The following is a 20,818-nucleotide window of genomic DNA, read 5'->3' on the forward strand; positions in this document are numbered from 1 at the left end:
TAGATAAAGAGAGAGAGAGAGACAGACAGACAAACACACACATGGATATGCATAAGAACATTAAGTAATGAAATAAAATTGAAAATATCGGTAATGTTAAAGATGTTATTACCTGAACACAGTTCAAATCATCAATAAAACACAATTTCCTGTAAATGCCTTTGGCTTTTAATCCAGTGATGCTGTTTAACTTGTCTTTCAGAAACTGTGGTGTAGTCAACCTAGAAATAAAGTATGACCTTAACATTTTCTATTGCTAAGTTAACAGGAATTCTATAAATCTTTGATGGCACATGAGCCAATGTTGAAATAGCAAGAAATTCTGTCTGAAATCACACTCTACTGAGTTTAAAAAAGACAATCTATTGGATGATATATTTGAAGACGTAATATGTCTTTAAAAAAATAGATGGGATGGTCTTGACTCGAACATAGGATTGCTCATTCAGAACTGATTTAAGGCCAAACAATGATGGGACATGAGTCACTCAGTAAATGTCCACATAGTGTTTCAATCTAAAGGCATACACTAACCAAGATAAAAATCATAGGTAACTTATATCCAAAACAACAATCAACTGAGCAATAAATAATAATGCTCTGGTTTCTCCTCACCTCCAGCAGGTAATTCTCTCAACTTTAATTTTAAATCTTAGATTCAGTAGGCTAGGGCTTATAGCAGTTTCTGTGCTGTATAACCAAAAGAAGCTACAACAGTCTTTTCTGAACAAGATGCAGTCCATTGCAACGTTAAACCCAACTGTTGCTGGTACTCATTTTCGGTGCAGGAACACAATGTACCATCTAGTCTGACAATTATTTATCACATTATATCGTATTGTATTATATCATATTATATCATATCATATTATATCATATCATATTATATCATATCATATTATATCATATCATATTATATCATATTATATTATATTACACACGTATACATCTGAAGAGTTTTCACTAAGTTTGCATTTGCCCAAGGCTTTGTTAAACACAAGTCTATGAAGCAGAGAGTTGAGTGAAGTTGTGAAGTTGTTTCTCAGTAGAGTTGCACTCAGGAACCTTGTGAACCAGAAATGAACATCTGTCTACACAACCATACTTATATGTAATGTTTTTGTGATATATTTTATCACAAAACTAAAATTTTTGTGCAATCATCACACAGGATGTATAGAGGAGGTGAGATACTGGGGATAATAAAAAATATAAATCAAAATGATAAAAAGGACCATACTTGTTTGCATGAATCTGTAATGATTCCATCCCTGAAATCTCTATAGAGTCTCCAGTTTTGAGTAGCGTTTTAATAATACTAGTTTTTCCAGATCCACTTGGTCCTGCCAGCAACACTGGCTGATTATTCAAAGCAACAATGTTTGACAGGAAAAGTAATTGCTGAGAAAGGAGAAGCAGAAAATGAAAGAGTATTCTTAAGTGTTCTGCTCAAACATTACTGAGGTTACAGTTTAGTTGCATTTCAAAAATACTCCAGCTTTGATTGTCCTAGTTTTTTTTTTTCCTTTTTTCTGGCATAGTCTAGGTCTGTGCCTATATTATCTAATTTGTTGTTCCTTTTTCCTTCACAAAATCTGTATTTGTTATTTTATTGGGGTATCTAGTGAGTGTGATTCTTAAGAGATTGTTCAGCTCTGACAATTCTCACAGCATAAATACCATAAGGAAAAAGTAGGGTGCCAGAACATCTCCTTTGAGCACACCTGCAAAAATATCAAAAACCTCAGTGTCCACAAATTTTAGTATGGCTTACAGACTCTGGTATCTTTTTTCCAGACTGTTGGGTTAGATTAAAGGTAAATTTGCTTACTATTTCTAATAAGTTAAATGACCACAGACAGAGCCCCTTCATTGGTTTGTAATATCACTCTTACTGTTGTCAAATGTGTTGTTTATATGTATTATACAGCACATGCTTAAATACTGGTTTTTAAATATATTATATAATACCATGGCTTATATGGGATCTTATATGTGTAATAAAGTAAGCAGAAAAACTTCCATTGACCCCATGACAACTCGGCTGCACTGACAGTAATCATCTCAGCCGAGATCAGCAATTAGTGCACAACAACAGTTTGGTATATATTTACATCAACCGCTTTAAACCATGCATTGTTCATTTATGTGAGCTGTCATCACTGGGCAGAATGTTCCTGCAGTATTTCTGTGGAAATAAGATCACTTGACAGTGTAGGTCAAGCAAATAGCGTATACTGACTTAACAAAACATCAAACATCAAAAATTAACTTTGTTATGGTAAATCTAAAAACAGAGTGTAATACATAATGGAATATGGCAGTCAGTGCATATATATCTATTTCTTTATTGCCCACAAGGGGCTAAACATAGAGGGGACAAACAAGGACAGACAAAGGGATTAAGTCGATTACATCGACCCCAGTGTGAAACTGGTACTTTATTTATCGACCCCGAAAGGATGAAAGGCAAAGTCGACCTCGGTGGAATTTGAACTCAGAACATAACGACATACCGCTAAGCATTTCGCCTGGCGTGCCAACATTTCTGCCAGCTGCTGCACACACAGCGCATACTTTTGGTATGTTCTTTTTTTCAGTAGGTGGAATTGAAGTGGAGAAATGTCCAAGTCGTTTGATGATTCAGCATGGTGAAGGACCAGTGTGTGGATGTCCTCATGATCGGTATGGTGGAAAATCCAAAACTTTTAGTATTTTAAGCTTATATATATATATATATATATATAATATATATATATATATATGAATAAAAAATGGAGTTAACGCAGGTTTAAACAAGTATTTTTACTTTCGACACATGTTTCGAAAATTCCACTGATACTATTCAAAAGAATAAATGGTATAAACAATGCAATCTTCTCTTCGGGAAAGTGAAAAAAACGAAACTCGTCAATACGACATTTTAGCAAAAAATGATGGATTTGTATAGCGATAGACAGAACGCTATTAATATTGTTTAAAAAAACGTTATATGATATAACGTCATAAGTAGCTAACAGAAAGAGTAGGGATATTAATAGTGAATGTTAAATATAAAGGAAATTAAAGTCTAAACTATATATAATGATAGAGACTACTTATATGCACTAAAAGTATGTTTCTGCCAATGCTTACATCTGTATGCTCGTTCTATAACCGTGTTTACTAGAGTATTTTTAGAAAAAATAATGAAAAATAGCTCAGAATTGCAGAGAAGACAGAATTTCTTGCCTTTGTCATATGGTATCGAAATTGAGAGGATCAACCATTCTAAATGAAATTGTTCATTGTGGTCTTTTAAATCCCAAATCAGTTTGCTGAGACCGGTACTATTCCGTTTATTTCTATCCCTAAATGTTGAGTAATTGATAGAAATTCTTTTAGATAACTCTAACGATGTGCTTCCAATGTAAAATCGTACTTTATTACGAGTACTGATTATACACTGGTATATAGAATTTTTAATCTTAGAGTTACTTGACATAAATTTAATTCTATTGGAATTGACTTCAGATACAATAACCTTGTTATTAATATTTCTAGAGGGTTGGATGGTATTAGCTAAATTAATGTTAGTATTAGTAAATGTACTTGTAAAAATACTTGTTTAAACCTGCGTTAACTCCATTTTTTATTCATATTATTCAAAATATTCAACGTAAACACGAAGTTTCAACCTTTATAAACAAAGAGTTACAACATCTTTACTTGTGAGATTTTTGCTGCCCTGGTAACTATTTATTTATTTTTCCGTGTTAATTGTTAACAAGGTAAAAATACACTCATCTATTTATAATATATATATATATATAAAATATAAATTAGAGATAAAAACCACTATTATGCGACTCAAATGGAATTTTTCCCTGTAAGTTTGGAGTTATGCTCCCTAATAATATTATATATATATATATATATATATAATATATATATATATATAAAATATTATTAGAGACAAAACCACTATTTTGCAAAACAAACAAGGAAAGACTTAATCAATACATAAAATTTTAATAAATAGTCAAAAAAACCGCCACTACAATCGTTTCTTGTCTTGATCGACAATCTTCAGGTGGACTTCCAATAAGTCAGTTTCAAATTATATAAATATTTATTTTTAATACACTATTTTATTATATATACACTATTTTATTATATATACAAACTATTCTTGTATTGGCCCCAGGTCTCAGGCTGTGACCATTCTAGGGTGTGCCAAATTATTTTCATTTACTCTAAAGTCAGGGACCCACTCACCATATATTGTTGGATTTTAAATTCATGATAGTACATATTTTATGCTAGTTACAGTTATCATATTTTTAACTGTAATTTGTTGCAAATTTTGTTGCTATTGTTTCTATTATCTTAGTTTAATGTTTATTCTTGTTTTTTTATTATAAATATTTGCTACAATCTTTTGTTTATTGTTATTATGACTATCTTATTTAAGAAGACTGAATTAAGTTTCAGAAATTCTGACTATTGTCAGCAGAGAGAAAGGTCATATTTGACTTTTAGCAATACTAATATATTGCTGTTGCTGTTGCTGTTGCCAGCAATAATTAATATATTGAAGAAACTCAAGAGATAAACAGTTCAAAATGTAAGAGTTACCAATGTTTTCTTAGAATAAGTGAAATCTGTTCTTTTCTTATTAGAGATGAGGGAATCAGCTTCAAGTTCTGTCCATTTTACAAAACTGTGATTTTTTACATCAAGACCATAATCAAAAACCTAATGAAATAAATGGTTTAAATAATTAAATGTCACATGACAAGTCAGAATGCATTATGCTACATATTCATGTAACATAACTCCTAATTAACATTTGAATTGTTTCACACTCTAATTAGCGACTACAAGCCAATAAAGACAGTCTTGACCCACAAGAAACATCAATCAAATCTTTCTCAAATCATACACTACAGTCTTAAAAACAGTGGACCACATTGAATAAATGTAGTCTTAGATTTACTGTCTGAAACGATGAAATCATAACTGGAATGCATAATTAAAAATTGTGATTAATAATAACAACTAATTAATCATCATAAAGGTATAAATAGTTTTTCTTATGATTACCAATTGTAAATAGTTACTTCATAGAAAAAAAAATCCACAAATAAATTTCCATGTAAAATAAGGTGTTTTTATCTCAATTGGAAAGGTCTTTCAACAAAATTAAGGTAAGTTAGTTAAGGAAGTTCAAAGTGGTGACTGAGTCTGTTGAATAAGTCAGTTAAATCTTCATCAGTGACATCAATCACTGTGTTCCTCCTTTTACGAAGAGAGTAGGCTAAATCTGAGGGAGATTTGTCCACTATTTCCAATTGGTTGACCAGATCCTCTGGAAAGATTGTATGACTGAGTGGTAGGTAGATATCAAACAACCTTACCATGATTTAAAAATTCAAATCTATTCGTGGAACCCATTGTATTTCTGGTCAAAATATTTTAGATTGCTTCAGTTCAGCTAGCTTTGGTACCAGATGATCTGGAATTATTGATCATCAAAACCAGATGCCACCAATTGTCCCAGTCTATCTTAAGAGTAGAATCCATGATTTGGTTTTGATTACAGACTTGATGTGACAAAACAGTCCATTCTACCTAAAAATCATACCACAACCCCAACACATAGCTCTAACCACTAAATAGACACCTTCTTCATCTATGAGAGATTCCTCTCACTGCAGTTTAACTCAAACTGAGTTGATTCTGTGCTTATTTCTATCAGTTTCTACAATCAGTCGCAGACATTTACAGTTTGATCCTAGTTTTAGCTTTCTGTTATAATTTCAGTCACATCTCAGATGCTTTAGAGCAGTGATGCTGCTCAACCAATTTTTACTTATGGAAGCCTTTGATTCCTATTTTACTCAGATGGACCCTCATAGTTATTCAATGTTTTAAAAATATACAATTATGTATAATGTAGAAGTACAACCGATTTATTGTACATAATTTTTGACAACAAAATCTTATATTGACCCCCAAAGGCTGAGAATCACTGCTTTAGAGGAACCCTAAATCAAACCCAGTATTTGACTGACCATTTTTTTGAGTTCAAAACATGAAATAACAAACACTTTATTTTGTGCTCTAATGATTCTGCCAAATGAAATGAAGAAGAGCATGAATGATACACAATCTCATTTCACCTCCCTTTCAAACCTAAGCCAATGAGTCTTTATACAAAATCAACAATGTTGTAAGTCTGTCACTGAAGAATAAATGGAAGGATATACAAACTGTTTCATCCTGTGGAAATTGTAAATGATCAGGGAATGTGTCTCTCCACCACTGGTCAACAGCACTGTGATATTGTGGACATACAGTTCCTGAAAATGACCAAACTGCAGCCAGACAGAATATATTGTTGTAATCATCATAACTGACTGGTTCGGAAACATTCTGTAGAGCCTGTTAATTGGGAAACATAATTTACATATATGTTATTAATTAGGCTTTGATATTAATTCTAACAGAAGTAGTCGCATTAATCAGTCTCAGTAATTTAGCCGTTGCTTCATTTTATCAGCCATGGAAGCCAATAAGCGAAGATAAACTCAGCAACATTTGAACTGAAAATGTAATAGGAGATAATAATGATTTTTAACATAGGGCTTGTAATACACACACACACACGTGTGCGTGTGTGTGTTGTGTGTGTACGTATGTATTGGCTTCAGATTTTGGTACAAGGTCAGCAGTTTTGGGAGAGGGGTTAAAATCAATTAAATCGATTCCAGTGTTCAACTGGTACTTATTTTATTGGTCCCAAAAGGATGGAAGGCAAAGAACCTCAGTGGCATTTGAACTCAAAACATAAAGATGAATGAAATGCTTGTAAGCATTTTGCCCAGCACGGTAATGGTTTTGCCACCTTAATTTCTGTCTATGTCTTACAAGTACTATTTAACCAATCATTTCACTGATATGATATCATTCTTCATAAATCTATAATACAGACACAAATAGTAATTTCACAACAGATTTTGCATTTCAAATCAGTAATTTGATGTGTGTGTGTGTGTGTGTGTGTGTGTGTGTGTGTGTGTGTAAGCATGTATTTCTTTTATGTATACATATTGGTAAGCATTAACTAGCATGCATGTAAATGTATGTGTGTTTGTATAGGGGCAGGCATGACTGTGTGGTTAAGAAGCTCACTTGGCAACCAAGTGGTCTTGGGTTCAGATGAGAAATATGAGAAATCAACAGTAACAGCAAACAAAACAGCCCCTATTTTCCAAAGTGCCATTAACTCTGGAGATAACAAATCAAATCAAATATCTTTGTAGCCCAAGTGAAAGTTACATTTTCTCTTTTTTTTTTGTATCTCATCAAGCCCCTGTGGTTAATTGTTATAATGTGGATCCTTGGCCACTTGTATGCTGTTGTCGACACTATAATTTTCTTGTTGCCACTATTATGTTGTAACAGTATTCCATGTCTTATTATCTTTGTCTCATTTGTTGTGCTATCACTGATAGTTCCACAAGGCAAAGACTTTGTAAGGTCTACCTTGACAGTAACTCGAACTCGTATATATCCCAGAACTGACACTGACTCCAACTGAGAACGCATACAATGTTACTACTACTGATCTCCTACAACAACTTTATGGCAGCAGGTTCATACCACTTTGTCACGTGGGAAGGAATGTGTTTACGTCCCCGTATCTTAGAGGTTCAGCAAAAGAGACTGATAGAATAAGTATGAGGATCACAAAGAATAAGTCCTGGGGTCAGTTTGTTTGACTAAAAGCAGTGCTCCAGCATGGCTGCAGTCAAATGACTGAAACAAGGAAAAAAGAAATATGCATAAGAAAAAATATGGCAGCAGTGTGTTACAAAAGTGTGCATTTCCTTGCCTGAGGAATTTATCTAAGAATTGGCCAGGATAAAAGCAGGGCTTCAATGTGCTCTCAAAGAAGCAACTGAAGGAAACTTTAATTGATGTATATATCAGTTTGTTGTCATTGACCGGAGTAAATCATCTGAGCATTGAAAACTGAGGGTAAGGCTAAATGACAAGCAGAAATTGTATGATATAGATCTACCTATAGGCTCATACCATAATACATGGATCAATGTATTTATAAGTAATACTATCAATGTAATACAATGTAATACAAGTTAGGGATATTTATAATGTGCTGGTGTATCTCAGGCAACATGGTTGCAATATAGTATAGAAAGACAACAGGGTAATACTGTTGATAGGTGTTAGGAAGGTAACTTCTTTTAACTTCTCTTAATTTATTCAGTTAGAGCAGTTCATCTGCTTCTTTTACCATCCTAACCTGTCCAACTAACAGCATTACCCTATACTATCAGAGATATTGGTATTGACCTCTGGTTCATTGTTACCTTTGAAACTCTGTGGGTAAGGTGTAACTGTGATGCAATCATGAGAAACTAAATGTGATTGGAAGGGGTCAATATGGACTTATAAGTCCTCTGGGAACCAGGAGAGCAGAGAGAGAGAGAGAGAGAGAGAGAGAGAGAGAGAGAGAGAGAATAATAAGCACAAGGCCTGAAATTCTGTTGGAGAAAGGCAGTTGACCATATTGACCCCAGTATTTAACAGGTACTTAGTTCATCGAACTTGAAAAGATGAAAGGCAAAGTTGACCTTGGCAGAATTTGAACTCAGGATGTAAAGATTGATGTAAAAATGCTGGGAATTTTGCCCAGCATGCTAACAATTCTGCATGATGATGATGATGATGAGGAGGAGGTGGAAGAGGAAGAGGGCGACTTACATTCAAAAGTGCGCACAATGTGTGCATCTTGTTTGGTAAACCTTGTTTAATGAAGCATCGGGAATTAGAAAATGGCCTGTTGATATCATTACTAACTTCATTCGAATGTATAGAATTTTTCGTGGCTTCAATTAGTTTAGGAAGATATATGTCTGCTAACTCTGTCCAAAATTGCTGAGATTTGTCAGACTGATTTTGCAGCCAGTGATGCCAATAGGCTGTCCAGCTGACATCTTCTGACATCATTCGAAGAATTCCAACTTTGGTTAAGAATGCTGGACTTAAAGTTTCCATACTTTCAAGCTGCAATAACAACGGAACAAAGACTGATTAAAAAGTTTTCAAAATTGCATATTAATATCACAAATATTAATATTTATAAAACACAGAAATGTAATAAGTAGCTTTTCATTTCTTTGATTATTGGTTTGGGTGGAAGAGATGGAAAAAGCCTTGTGAATGGTCAAATTTCAATGAAACTAATTGGGTCACTTCTAATCCCAACTTACCAAAAAGGACTCTTGCAAAGCTTAATTTCTTAGTGGACTGAAGTGTAGCTGAGTGGTTAAGAAGTTTGCTTCCCAACCGTGAGTTCTTGGGTTCAGAGCTAGTTTGTATCACTTTGAGCAATTGTCTTCTATTGTAGTCCCAACACATAAAGGCTTTGTGAATGGATTTACTTGATGGAAACTGAACTAAGTTCAATGTGTGTTTGTGTGTTTACATATACACACATAAACATACACACAAACACACATACATATTCATACACACATACTTATACATATACACACAGACATATATACATATTCATACATACACACACATATATACATACATATTTATAAATAAGGTTGGCTTGTTCACAATTTTTCAACCAAAAGGCAAACATATATGTCACTAAAGTGACAGTGTTGTTCAGCACCAGTATTGCTAGAAATAGGAGTCAAAAACAACTCATAGCCACAATAATGCACTGTCATATTTACTGACAAGTGAGGCAAGCTCCCTATGCACCAGGCTCAGCCAGATCCCCAGTGATTTCGCATTTACAATAAGTTCGAATAAGTTCAAAAGAGAACAATTGAAACTTTTTGAGGGTCCAAAAGGAGAGAAAGAATGATTTCTAATAAAGATTTATCATATTCATAGAAAACAACCAAAGCAAGTAATAAGACTATGAAAATAGTAGTTGAAAAATATCGTTATAGGTCTAACGATATACCATAAACAATTATAGAAAAATGGATCCAAACTTAATATATTTCTTCTCTCCCTGTCATCCTTTTCCAACCTTTACATTGAGATCTCCCACCATTACAGTATAAGTGGATTTGTGATCCAATGCTTTCTCTAGCTCTTGCTAGAATCCTTCCACTTTGCTGTCTTCACGTACATTTGTGGGATCATTGGTCTGGATGATTTTTAGGGTGACATTTCTTGAGAGATAAACATTTAGCCACACTCTTGCAAAATCTTACTTCAGTGCTTCATAGTCATGCAACAATGACAATAGTTGTTTGGTTGCTATGGTGGTAGGATGTATGCCCTGGCAGATCCAACCAAGCTACAAAGGTATTGGACAACTGACCCTACAGAAAGACTGCCTCACTGAAGCGAGCAAGTTGTCTTTTCGCTAGAGGTTGGAAGATCGCTAAACTGAAGAGGTAATCAAATGACCAACAAGGTGGCTTCATTCATCATCATCATCATCATCGTCGTCGTTTGGCGTCCGCTTTCCATGCTGGCATGGGTTGGACGGTGCAACTGGGGTCTGGGAAGCCAGAAGGCTGCACCAGGCCCAGTCTGATCTGGCAATGTTTCTACGGCTGGATGCCCTTCCTAATGCCAACCACTCCATGAGTGTAGTGGGTGCTTTTTACGTGCCACCTGCACGGAGGCCAGGCGAGGCTGGCAACAGCCATGATCGGATGGTGCTTTTTACATGCCACCGGCACGGAAGCCAGTTAGGGTGGCACTGGCAACGGCCACGTTCGGATGGTTCTCTTATGTGCCACCAGCACTGATATCACAGCGACAATTTCCATTCATGTTGATCGATTTTGATTTTTGATTTTTGATTTTTTGATTGATTTTTTTTTTTATTGATTGATTGATTTTTACATTCTAAAATGTAAAAAAAATGCAAGGAAATGGGCTTCAGTATCCTGTGGGTCAATTGGGTTGATCCATGAAGTGAAGCAAAATTTAAGCTACCATAAGCCACCAAGAAATAAGATGACAACCTGCAGTTCTTTGGCAGGGAGAACTGAAATGACCCATTTAATGGAGAAAAAGAAAACCAAATGTGATGTGCTAGGAAGGTGTGAAACATGTTGAAGGAAGGAAATAAATTTGAGATGAACAAATTGGAAGTGTTGTGAGACTCAGGAAAGCAGGTGTAAGAGCAACAGGTGATATATGGCTCATTGTAGTCAAACGAATAGGCTTCTTGCCAGGTAAATATATATAAGTGTCTCAGTTTTGACTAGATAATTTCCAATATAGCGTTTTGCATTTCTTACCTCCCAAAAGAAAAGAAACTCCTTAGTAAGGGATATTTTCTCACAGTTTGGCAGCAACAATGTACCATTTCCATCAATAAATGTCTGCAAAGTTTGCATTTGAGCTTCATCAGCCTTAAAAAATAAAAAAAATAATAACAACAGAAGTCAGTTTTTAGCCATTAATTTCTAAGTATAGAATAGTTTTTATCTTTTTTTTTTTTCCTAAATTCTAGATAACTTAGTTTAGGAATCATGAAAACCACATTTACTGATATTGGTTCAATAAGATTGATCATTTTTTAACACATACATCTGATCAAATGAATTCACCAAAACTAGCACCTGGAATAAATATTCATCCATTATTCTCATTCACAAATACCACACACAAGATTAATTTTCATGCGTATTTGTCAAATTGTGTCTCTATATCTGTAAATAAGACCATAAATTGTCTCTGGCTGCTTAAAATGCTATCTCTCAGTATATCTGTTGCTAGCTTCAATAGATTTTTTACTCAGGCTGAGTAAGGAAGTAAATTTGTGTGTGGGTGAGTGTTTGGATGGATGGATGGATAGATAGACAGGTGGACGGACAGACAGATGGATGGATGGGTGGATGGATATCTGTTAATCCAGTGCCTGTCCTAGATATATCACGTGATACACAGGACATATTTCCCTGGAATCCATGCATCATGCCATAATGCACACTCCCAACGTTTATCAACTTCTAGTGTAAGTTGGGACTTAGGAAAGGAAATTTTATATTATTGAGAATGTATGAGACCAAGGCTAAATAAAGTCTATAAAACAAGCTCAGACATTTAGGACACTCTTTGAAAATGCTTTTGACAGGTAAAAGGTTAAAATAGATTATTTCTTTTTCTCATGAAACATATGTTATGTTTGAAGAGAATCTAAAGCAACTTGAAGCCATAGTATTCTTCCAGAGAATGCGACCTCATTAATTTAACGATTTACTCAAAATATTCTCCACAGCAAGTGTGTATTCAGATACACACATTACATCCATTCGTTATTGTTTTGGCAAGAAACACTTCACTGACAAAAGACTAAGGATTCCTGCAGGATTCTTCAAATTTTCAACAGTCCAACACACACACACACACACACCACACACACACACACACACAGATTGTCCTCAAATTGTATATACCCAGTGTTTGTTAAAATTCATTTGATTTTCAAAATTTAATAGAATTTAACAGAATCAGATAGAATTATATAATTAAAATGTAGCACTTACCATTCCATCAAATTTGAATAAATGAATGCTTTTAAGATATTCAGAATTGTCATCAAAAGGCAAGTTCTTCACTTGTGTTTCTCTACAAACTTTCCCAAGAAGCGTTGGAAGTAAACCACAAGTCCATAACCTAAAACAGCAACGAACTCATTACAAAAGATCTCCCTGAGATGGTGGTGGTAGTGATGGAATGTAGTATGTTATTGTTATAGTATTTATTTAGCCCCAGGTAAGCCTCGATTGAACTGACATATGGTCAAAGGTGTCTCAACCATAGCTATTTCATCTTTTTCTTTCACGCATGGAATTTCAATAAATACATTATCTAATGCGTCTTGCCTTCTATAAAATAGCATTTTGTGATTTAAGGAGATATTTGTCTGAGTGACCACCACCTTAGAGGCCTCTCCTCCTGCCTCACAGTGTGTAGCAGTTGTCATCCAAGTGTATGACCATAATGGTGTATCTGTAATAATAGGGGAAGCAGGATGATTGTATTGGTTGCAACAGAGTTGATGGTAGCAGTATTAGTAGTGTTGGTGCGGCAAACAGAAATAACAACAATCAATATAAAATAATGATGATGATGATGATGATGATACTGGTTTCAAATTTTTGGCACAACACCAGCAATTTTGGGGAATGGGGCTAGCTAATTACATTGATCCCAGCGTCCAACTAGTTCTTATTTTATTGACCCCCAAAAGGACGAAAGGCTAAAGTCAACCTTGGTGGAATTTGAACTCAGAATGTAAATATAGACAAAATGTTTCTAAACATTTTGGCAGATGTGCTAGATCATGATAATGATATTGATAATAATAATAATAATAATAATAATAATAATAATAATAATAATCCTTTCTATTAAAGGCACAAGGTCTGAAATTTAGGGGAGGGGGATAGTTGTTTACATCAACCCCAGTGCATGACTGGTACTTAATTTATTGACCCTGAAAGAATGAAAGACAAAGCTAACTATGGCAGAATAATCATCATCATCATCGTTGTTTAACAACCGCTTTCCATGCTGGCATGGGTTGGATGGTTTGACTGAGGACTGGCAAGCCAGAAGGCTACACCAGGCTCCAATCAGATCTGGTAAAGTTTCTACAGCTGGATGCCCTTCCTAATGCCAACCACTCCAAGAGTTTAGTGGGTACTTTTACATGCCACCAGCGTGAGGGCCAGTCAGGTGGTACTGGCAACGCCCCACTCAAAAGGTGTTTTTTTCATGCCACCTGCACGGGAACCAGTCTGGCAGCACTACCAGCGACCACGCTCGAATGTTGTTTTTCACATGCTACCGGCACAAGTGTCTGTAAGGCGAATAATAATAATAATAATAATAATAATATACTTTGTCTCAGGATCCACATAACCAAAAAGTTCTTCAGAGTTCTGTGATTTGAGGAACACATCGTTAACAGACACTGATTGACCATAGTTGTTCTTGGTAGCCAGAAAGGTCTCAATACAACAGCTTTTACCACATCCAGCAGGACCAATGATTAGAACCTACAATGACAGATAATCAAGCAGCTTCATATTGTATTCAATGCTTTTCACGCAAATTTCATTTGTAAACCAGTTTACATTTTATTACCTCCCCTCTATCATCACGTCTCACATTTTTGCGAACATTTCCATTCAGAGATAAAAAAAACATCTTTATATTTAGCAGAAAATAAAATTTTCTAAACTTCTAGTAACTCTAAAGACATTCTTAAATCCAACTGTAATTAATTCATCTGAATCATTTATATCTAATGTAGGCCAGAGGGACCAGCAGTGATCCATACTAAAGCTTTGCTGATCCACAACCACTTTTGTATCCTACAGTGTTCTCTAATGCAATTAAAAGTGAATCTATATTTTAATGATCCACAGGTCTTTTCTTGTGAATTTAATGGGTCACATTCTGACTAAAAGGGTTGCTCTCTTATCTTGAAGAACCTTTGTAATGTCACTTAACCTTCTAGAAATAGCAGCTAAGACTCTTTCAAACCAAATCCTTTCATTTTATAAAAGAAAGCATGCATTAGGCCAGTATAGTCCTAGATACATTTATATTTAAAAAAAAAACAAGATGGTCATAATTGGAATGCTTTTGGACATAAGTCTGCTCAATCTTGGTTGAACAAGAGCTAGCAACATGGACAACAACTCACCTAGATTGCTGATTCTAGAATATACTGCTTCTCTAAATGACATTAGCTACAGTGATGGTATACATTTAGTCTTAAAAAATTTTCAATTGATTCTACATAATTTATACTTTTTTCTTTTATGGTTTTGTCAGAGGAAGAAAGGCTCTGAGACTGGTTGCTAGGTAACTTCCTAGCAACCAAAGTGACAATACTACTTTCTTAATAAACTCAAATTTCCTCTCAGTTAAATGTCAAAAAGTTATAAAAGAATTTGAGCAGGAACAAACCTATAAATACCTAGCAATAAAGGAAGGCTATGGCATTCAGCTTGCAAGCATGAAAGAGATCAGGAAGGAATGGTACAGAAGACTTATGGAAGAATATGAATTCTGAAATCTGAGATAATTGCATATAACAAGATGTTAGCCTTAGCAGTTCCAGTTGTTACTTATAGCTTCGATGTGTTGAACTGGAATATCAATGAAATAAAATTTGATAGAAAAATACATAAGCTGCTGACTTGTAATAAGATGCACCATCCAAAGGCAGGCTTGGATTTTCTTTACCTTTCTCAAGCCAAAGAAAGTCAAAGTTTGATCCAGTTTGCTCTTTCTTACAAAACCACCACAATTGGACTGGCCAAATATCTTGAAACAACTAATGAGAGGATGTTAAAATTCCTTGAAAAATCATGATAAGTATAGAAAGCTTCATTCTATTTTGAAAGGGAACAAAAAATTTGCAATTGATTTTATGAATGATACCCAGGCTGAACAGCCTGTGGAAAATGAGTCAAGTGTTGTTGCAAAGAAAATAACAAATGAAAAATGAGCTTGTAGGTTGAAGTAGAAAGCTCTGCATAGCAAATATGTGATCCATAGTAGAGTATGCTTCTGGTAGAGTATGCTTCTGGTAGAGTATGCTTCTGGTAGAGTATGCTTCTGGTAGAGTATGCTTCTGGTAGAGTATGCTTCTGGTAGAGTATGCTTCTGGTAGAGTATGCTTCATAGAGTATGCTTCTGGCCAACATTAGCTGTGTTGACCAGAAGCATACTCATCAGAGGCTATGAAGCTCAGGGCTAAAGGCAAAAAGTAAACATTTCATTTTTGCTACTCAAGATCAAAGCTTATTGACCTGGAACTACCAAGCAAATGTGATGAAATATGGAAGAGTTCCAAAGTGCTGATTCTGCAATGACAAGATTGAAATATGGACCTCTTAATCTCTGGATGTTTTAGCACAGAGTTAGTCAATATCAGTATTATAAAACTAAAATTGGTGACAAGCATCACCCTGAGGCTGTAAGTGAAGGAGAAAATATAACAATTCTTTGGGACTTTCTTGTACATACAGACAAAACCATCAAAACTTATAAACTAGATATTGTTGTAAATGACCAAAATAATAATGGCTGTTTATTGCTCAACATTCGTATCCCTTGTGATAATATCTCAGCAAAAGAATTTGATAAGCTCAGAAAATATTAAAAAATTGTTCATTGAAATAAAAAAAATGTGGCATTTCTAGGCAGCTACAACACCAATAATTGTAGGAGCACTAGAAATGATCAAAGTAGAAGCTGAAAATTATTTGAGGGTGATCCCTGGCTTACTGTACCTGCAAGAAGTGCAACAGATTGTTTTGACAGGAACATCACAGGTACTGAAAAGAGCATTGTCGCTGTCAGAATAATAATCTTTTATGAAAATTTTCTTTTTTTATGCATAACTTACTTGATTTTGCAAATGAACAATATGTTGTGTTTATTTTAATGGCCTATCAATGTACAAAGTGAGTTTCTTTGCCCTAAATGTTAAGAAGACACTTTGCAAAAAATGAAAGCAAAACTGAAGGAAGAAGAAAAACTCAAAATAATATTGATCTTAAATTTTGGCACAAGGCCAGCAGATTTGGGGAAGGGGTTAAGTGGATTATATCAACACCAGTGCTTAGTTGGTACTTATTTTATTGACCCCAGAAGGATGAAAGACAAAGTCAACCTCAGCAGAATTTGAACTCAGATGAAATACTGCCAAGCATTTTGCCCAGTAAGCTAATTATTCTGCCAGTGCACTGCCTTAAAACTCAAAATAATAATAACAATAAGCTATAAAAACTATATCTTACCATTGAGTGAAATTGTGTCAACTGGCAAAGATTCGAGACGTGTGTGCAAAATATGTCAGATGCCTGCAATTTCAGCTGTAATGTTGCATCCTTTATCAAAGTATACAAATTATGTGCTAATGAGTCCACATCTCTGCAGATATCAGACGAAGACTTTTCACTTGAATCTTGAGAAGAGTTAACTAAAAAGTTTAAAATCAAAACCAAAATTAATAGGAATAATGTATTTATTTCCTTTGGCATTCTAGTAGTCATATACTCTCTTTTACTCTTTTACTTGTTTCAGTCATTTGACTGCGGCCATGCTGGAGCACGCCTTTATCGAGCACTCGACCCGGACTTATTCTTTTGTAAGCCTACTACTTATTCTATGGGTCTCTTTTGCCGAACCGCTAAGTGACGGGGACGTAAACACACAGCATCGTTTTCAGCATGCTAGGGGACAAACAGACACACAAACACACACACGCATAATATATATTCTATATACGACGGGCTTCTTCAGTTTCCGTCTACCAAATCCACTCACAAGGCTTTAGTCGGCCTGAGGCTATAGTAGAAGACACTTGCCCAAGGTGCCATGCAGTGGGACTGAACCTGGAACCATGTGGCTGGTAAACAAGCTACTTACCACACAGCCACTCCTGCGCCTGCACCTATGGTTAATATGGTTATTATAAGAAAATTTCTTCCCATTCATTATTCAGTGATTACTAACTCCTTATGCCAGTATTGGAGGTTTAGGAGAGGAGAAGAATCAATTATTAATATTCACTATTTTTCAAATCTTTCATATAACTCATCATCCTTTAAATTGACTTACATGTCAGAGGTGGAATTCAGTATCAGATATCACATAAAGAGAGTTGGTGTACCTCTAGACATCATATAGAGACAGTTGGTGGTGGTGGTGGGCACTTGTAGATATCACTCAGAGGATGTTGGTAGTATCTCTAGATATCACAAGAAGATTGATAGTATCTCTAGATATCATGACAAGGAGGTTGGGAGAAGCTATGGGTTTCACATAGTGTAGGTCAGTAACATTTCTAGATACCACACAGAGTAGGTTGATATGAAATTTTAGGTTTCACATACAAAATACATTCCATAAATTTCGAGACTTTTTCAGGAGAAACATTTATCAATTTCAAAGAGGTACAAAAGTCTAATCTCTTTTTCAATATAGGATCTTCTGATTTCAATGCACTTGTGACTGCACTCTAACCACTATGAGAAGTCCCCATGGAAGACTTCCAAAGGGAAGGTGTTCAGGACCCTCATCACAACCTCTTTCATCTTCACAGTGTCTTCAAAACAACTGCCCTGAAGGGAAACAACCAAAGGTCACAAGAAGCAAAATCTACCATCATTGTTTAACATGCTAGAAACAGTACACCTTATTGTGTTAAAATAGGACATATTGCACAACATAGTCCTAAATAAACAAAATGACTAGATGGTCACAACTAGAGTGTCACTGATTATAGGTCTACTGACAACAACAACATACAAGAAGACAGGTTAACTTTTATATATCCCTCATAGTTAGCAATGTCTCCAGATATCACATAGCACAGATTAGCAAATTTCTTGATATAAAATCACAGATCTTTTCAGTTTGAACGGCAGTTTTTAACATAATTTCTAGGTAACTAAAAAATTTTAAACTTCGTATACTGGTAGAATTTGTTTATAAACATCTTTTTCTCTTGGCTTTATTGAGAAAATTCTATAGTTTGTAAGATATTTATTGTTTTTTTCCTTCAATTTCTGCAATTTCAACCAATCACTGACGTCTATTGAGGTAAAAAACATTCTGTGCCGTATGAATATGTCCCTCATTTAAGAAACAGATTGGGTTTATTTACATTTGTGAAGAAAAAAAGATACTCTTCCCCCCTAACCCTAACCCTAAAACAGATTGAAATGTAATAGATCGATACTAGGGTCATAATTATGGGTGACAATTTCATATGACACCGCTAGAAAAAACTGCCGTTCAAACCGAAAAGATCCCACATACGCATATAAAAGGTTGACAGGACTTCAGTAGATAAAATATCAGAGGTTTATCATTTATTTACTTGTTTCAGTAATTAGACAGTGGCCAGGCTGGAGCACCACCATGAGGGATTTTTTTTTTAGTCAAATTAATCAACACCAGTACTTATTTCCTTTATATGCCTGGTACTTATTTTATCAGTCTCTTTTGCTGAACCACTAAGTTATGGGGATGTAAACACACCAACACTGATTGTGAAGCAGTGGTGGAGGAAAAACACAGACAAAAACACACACACACACATATATACGATAGTCTTCTTTCAGTTTCTGTCAGCCAAATCCACTCACAAGGCTTTGGTCAGCCCGAGGTTATAGCAGAAGACACTTGCTCAAGGTGTCATGCAGCAGGACTGAACCTGGAACCATGTGGTTGGGAAGTAAGTCTCTTACCACACAGCCATGTCTGTGCCTAAAAAAAGTTTGTTAGTAACTCAGATATCTCAATGCTCAATATTATTTAAAAAAATAGCTGTAATGAATTTGGTTTAAAAGCAAACTTATTTCAAAGACTTGTAAGTTAACAGGTAAATCTTAATGTTGGGTTAACTGTGAAGGAATTCTGGTTTCAACATCCCATATAACCTTTCATAAGATTTTTTATTGTTTGGAATTCTCAGAAAATTTTTCTAAATTTGTGTTCCACACACAGGAATTCATATGATTTTGAAAAAAAATTTGTTTTTAATTTTTCAAATAAAAAAAAAAATTTAAGATTTTTGAAATGTGTTTGAAATGTGAACAGTTCGAATTTTTGGCTTAAATCCCAGCAATGGACCATTAAATGTGTTTAGGGGGAGAAAAATATTGGGAAACATCAATACATATAAAAGTAACAAAGAAATGAGGAAGGTAAGTGGTTGTGAGATGTGCTAGAAATAACAGTCAAATAGCCGCCCTTGAATCACACAAAATATTTTTTGTTTTTTGGTTTTTGCATAATCATCTGGATTCCTGTGTCTAGAACACAAATTTGCAAAAATCTTTTGAAAATTCCAAAAAATAAAAAAGTTATGAGGTGCTTAAACCGGAATTCCACCTTTAAGAATTATTTCCAAATGATTAAAACTTTAATAATGTAACCCAAGAATAAGCTTTTGGGCTGCTCTGAGATATGATTCGCATTTCCATACCATCAATTCCAAATAATTCAGACCAATATTCACAGCCTTTTGGCCAAATATGATGTGCGAGTTTCTTCATGAAAGGAATAAGTTGAGTGTCAAGTCTTGGTGAAAGATACCGAATGCATGCTAGCATTAGAACCTTCTCTTCTGTTTTCTGCAGTGATTCTTCCATAGAATCTGAAACCAATAATAAAGAGAAAACTAAACTGAAAAAGAGTTTTTTCTGTCAGATGTTTTGTTTTAAAAGATTCTTCCCAGAATCTAAACATATTTCAGTTGATGATGGTTTGTCTGTAAAGTCTCTCCTTGCTCAATCTAAACATACTCCAATTAATGATGACTACTCTGATTAAATGCATTTAATCTACATTCTTAGTAATTATTTTATTCTGTATTTCATTTTTTCTTTTTTTCTTTTTTTGCAGGTGGTTCTGATCATAATCACTGATTTCATAAACTCAGTAAAATTTCATGGCTTCTTTTTATAAACGTAATGTTCAAATTTCATTATTCTGCTTTGATGTGTTTGACTAATGGCAATCTACTTCACAACGATGTTCAGAGGTAAAGTTATAAATAAAAAAATACATAAATATGTAATAAAAGAAAATATTGCAAAAATCTCTCACCTTATGACATTATGGGAAATATGAATATAAAACAATACAAATAAAGACCAGGAAAATTGCAAAAATTGAGAGAAAATAAAGGAAAGATTTTGATGCATTGAGTCACCAGCTCAGTCCTAATGCATGGCTTCTTGACCAAGTATTTTCTACCAAAACCTTGAGTTAATTCATG

General features: G+C 34.7%; 1 protein-coding gene across 1 annotated transcript in view; it reads right to left on the reverse strand.

The window, feature by feature from the left end:
• The window catches only part of LOC115221005 (dynein beta chain, ciliary-like), a 198,543-nt gene that overhangs the window by 108,056 nt on the left and 69,669 nt on the right, over positions 1-20,818 (reverse strand). The window contains exons 24-33 of the mRNA XM_036510277.1: positions 20,024-20,194; positions 16,827-17,008; positions 13,909-14,066; positions 12,549-12,678; positions 11,298-11,411; positions 8,773-9,075; positions 6,256-6,426; positions 4,618-4,737; positions 1,241-1,401; positions 113-221 (exon numbers count right to left, since the gene is read on the reverse strand). Of these exons, the coding sequence (XP_036366170.1) occupies positions 113-221; positions 1,241-1,401; positions 4,618-4,737; positions 6,256-6,426; positions 8,773-9,075; positions 11,298-11,411; positions 12,549-12,678; positions 13,909-14,066; positions 16,827-17,008; positions 20,024-20,194 (1,619 nt within the window). The remainder of the gene's footprint in view (positions 1-112; positions 222-1,240; positions 1,402-4,617; positions 4,738-6,255; positions 6,427-8,772; positions 9,076-11,297; positions 11,412-12,548; positions 12,679-13,908; positions 14,067-16,826; positions 17,009-20,023; positions 20,195-20,818) is intronic.

This window comes from Octopus sinensis, linkage group LG17 (assembly GCF_006345805.1).
Source record: "Octopus sinensis linkage group LG17, ASM634580v1, whole genome shotgun sequence".
Taxonomy (NCBI): Eukaryota; Metazoa; Mollusca; class Cephalopoda; order Octopoda; family Octopodidae; genus Octopus; species Octopus sinensis.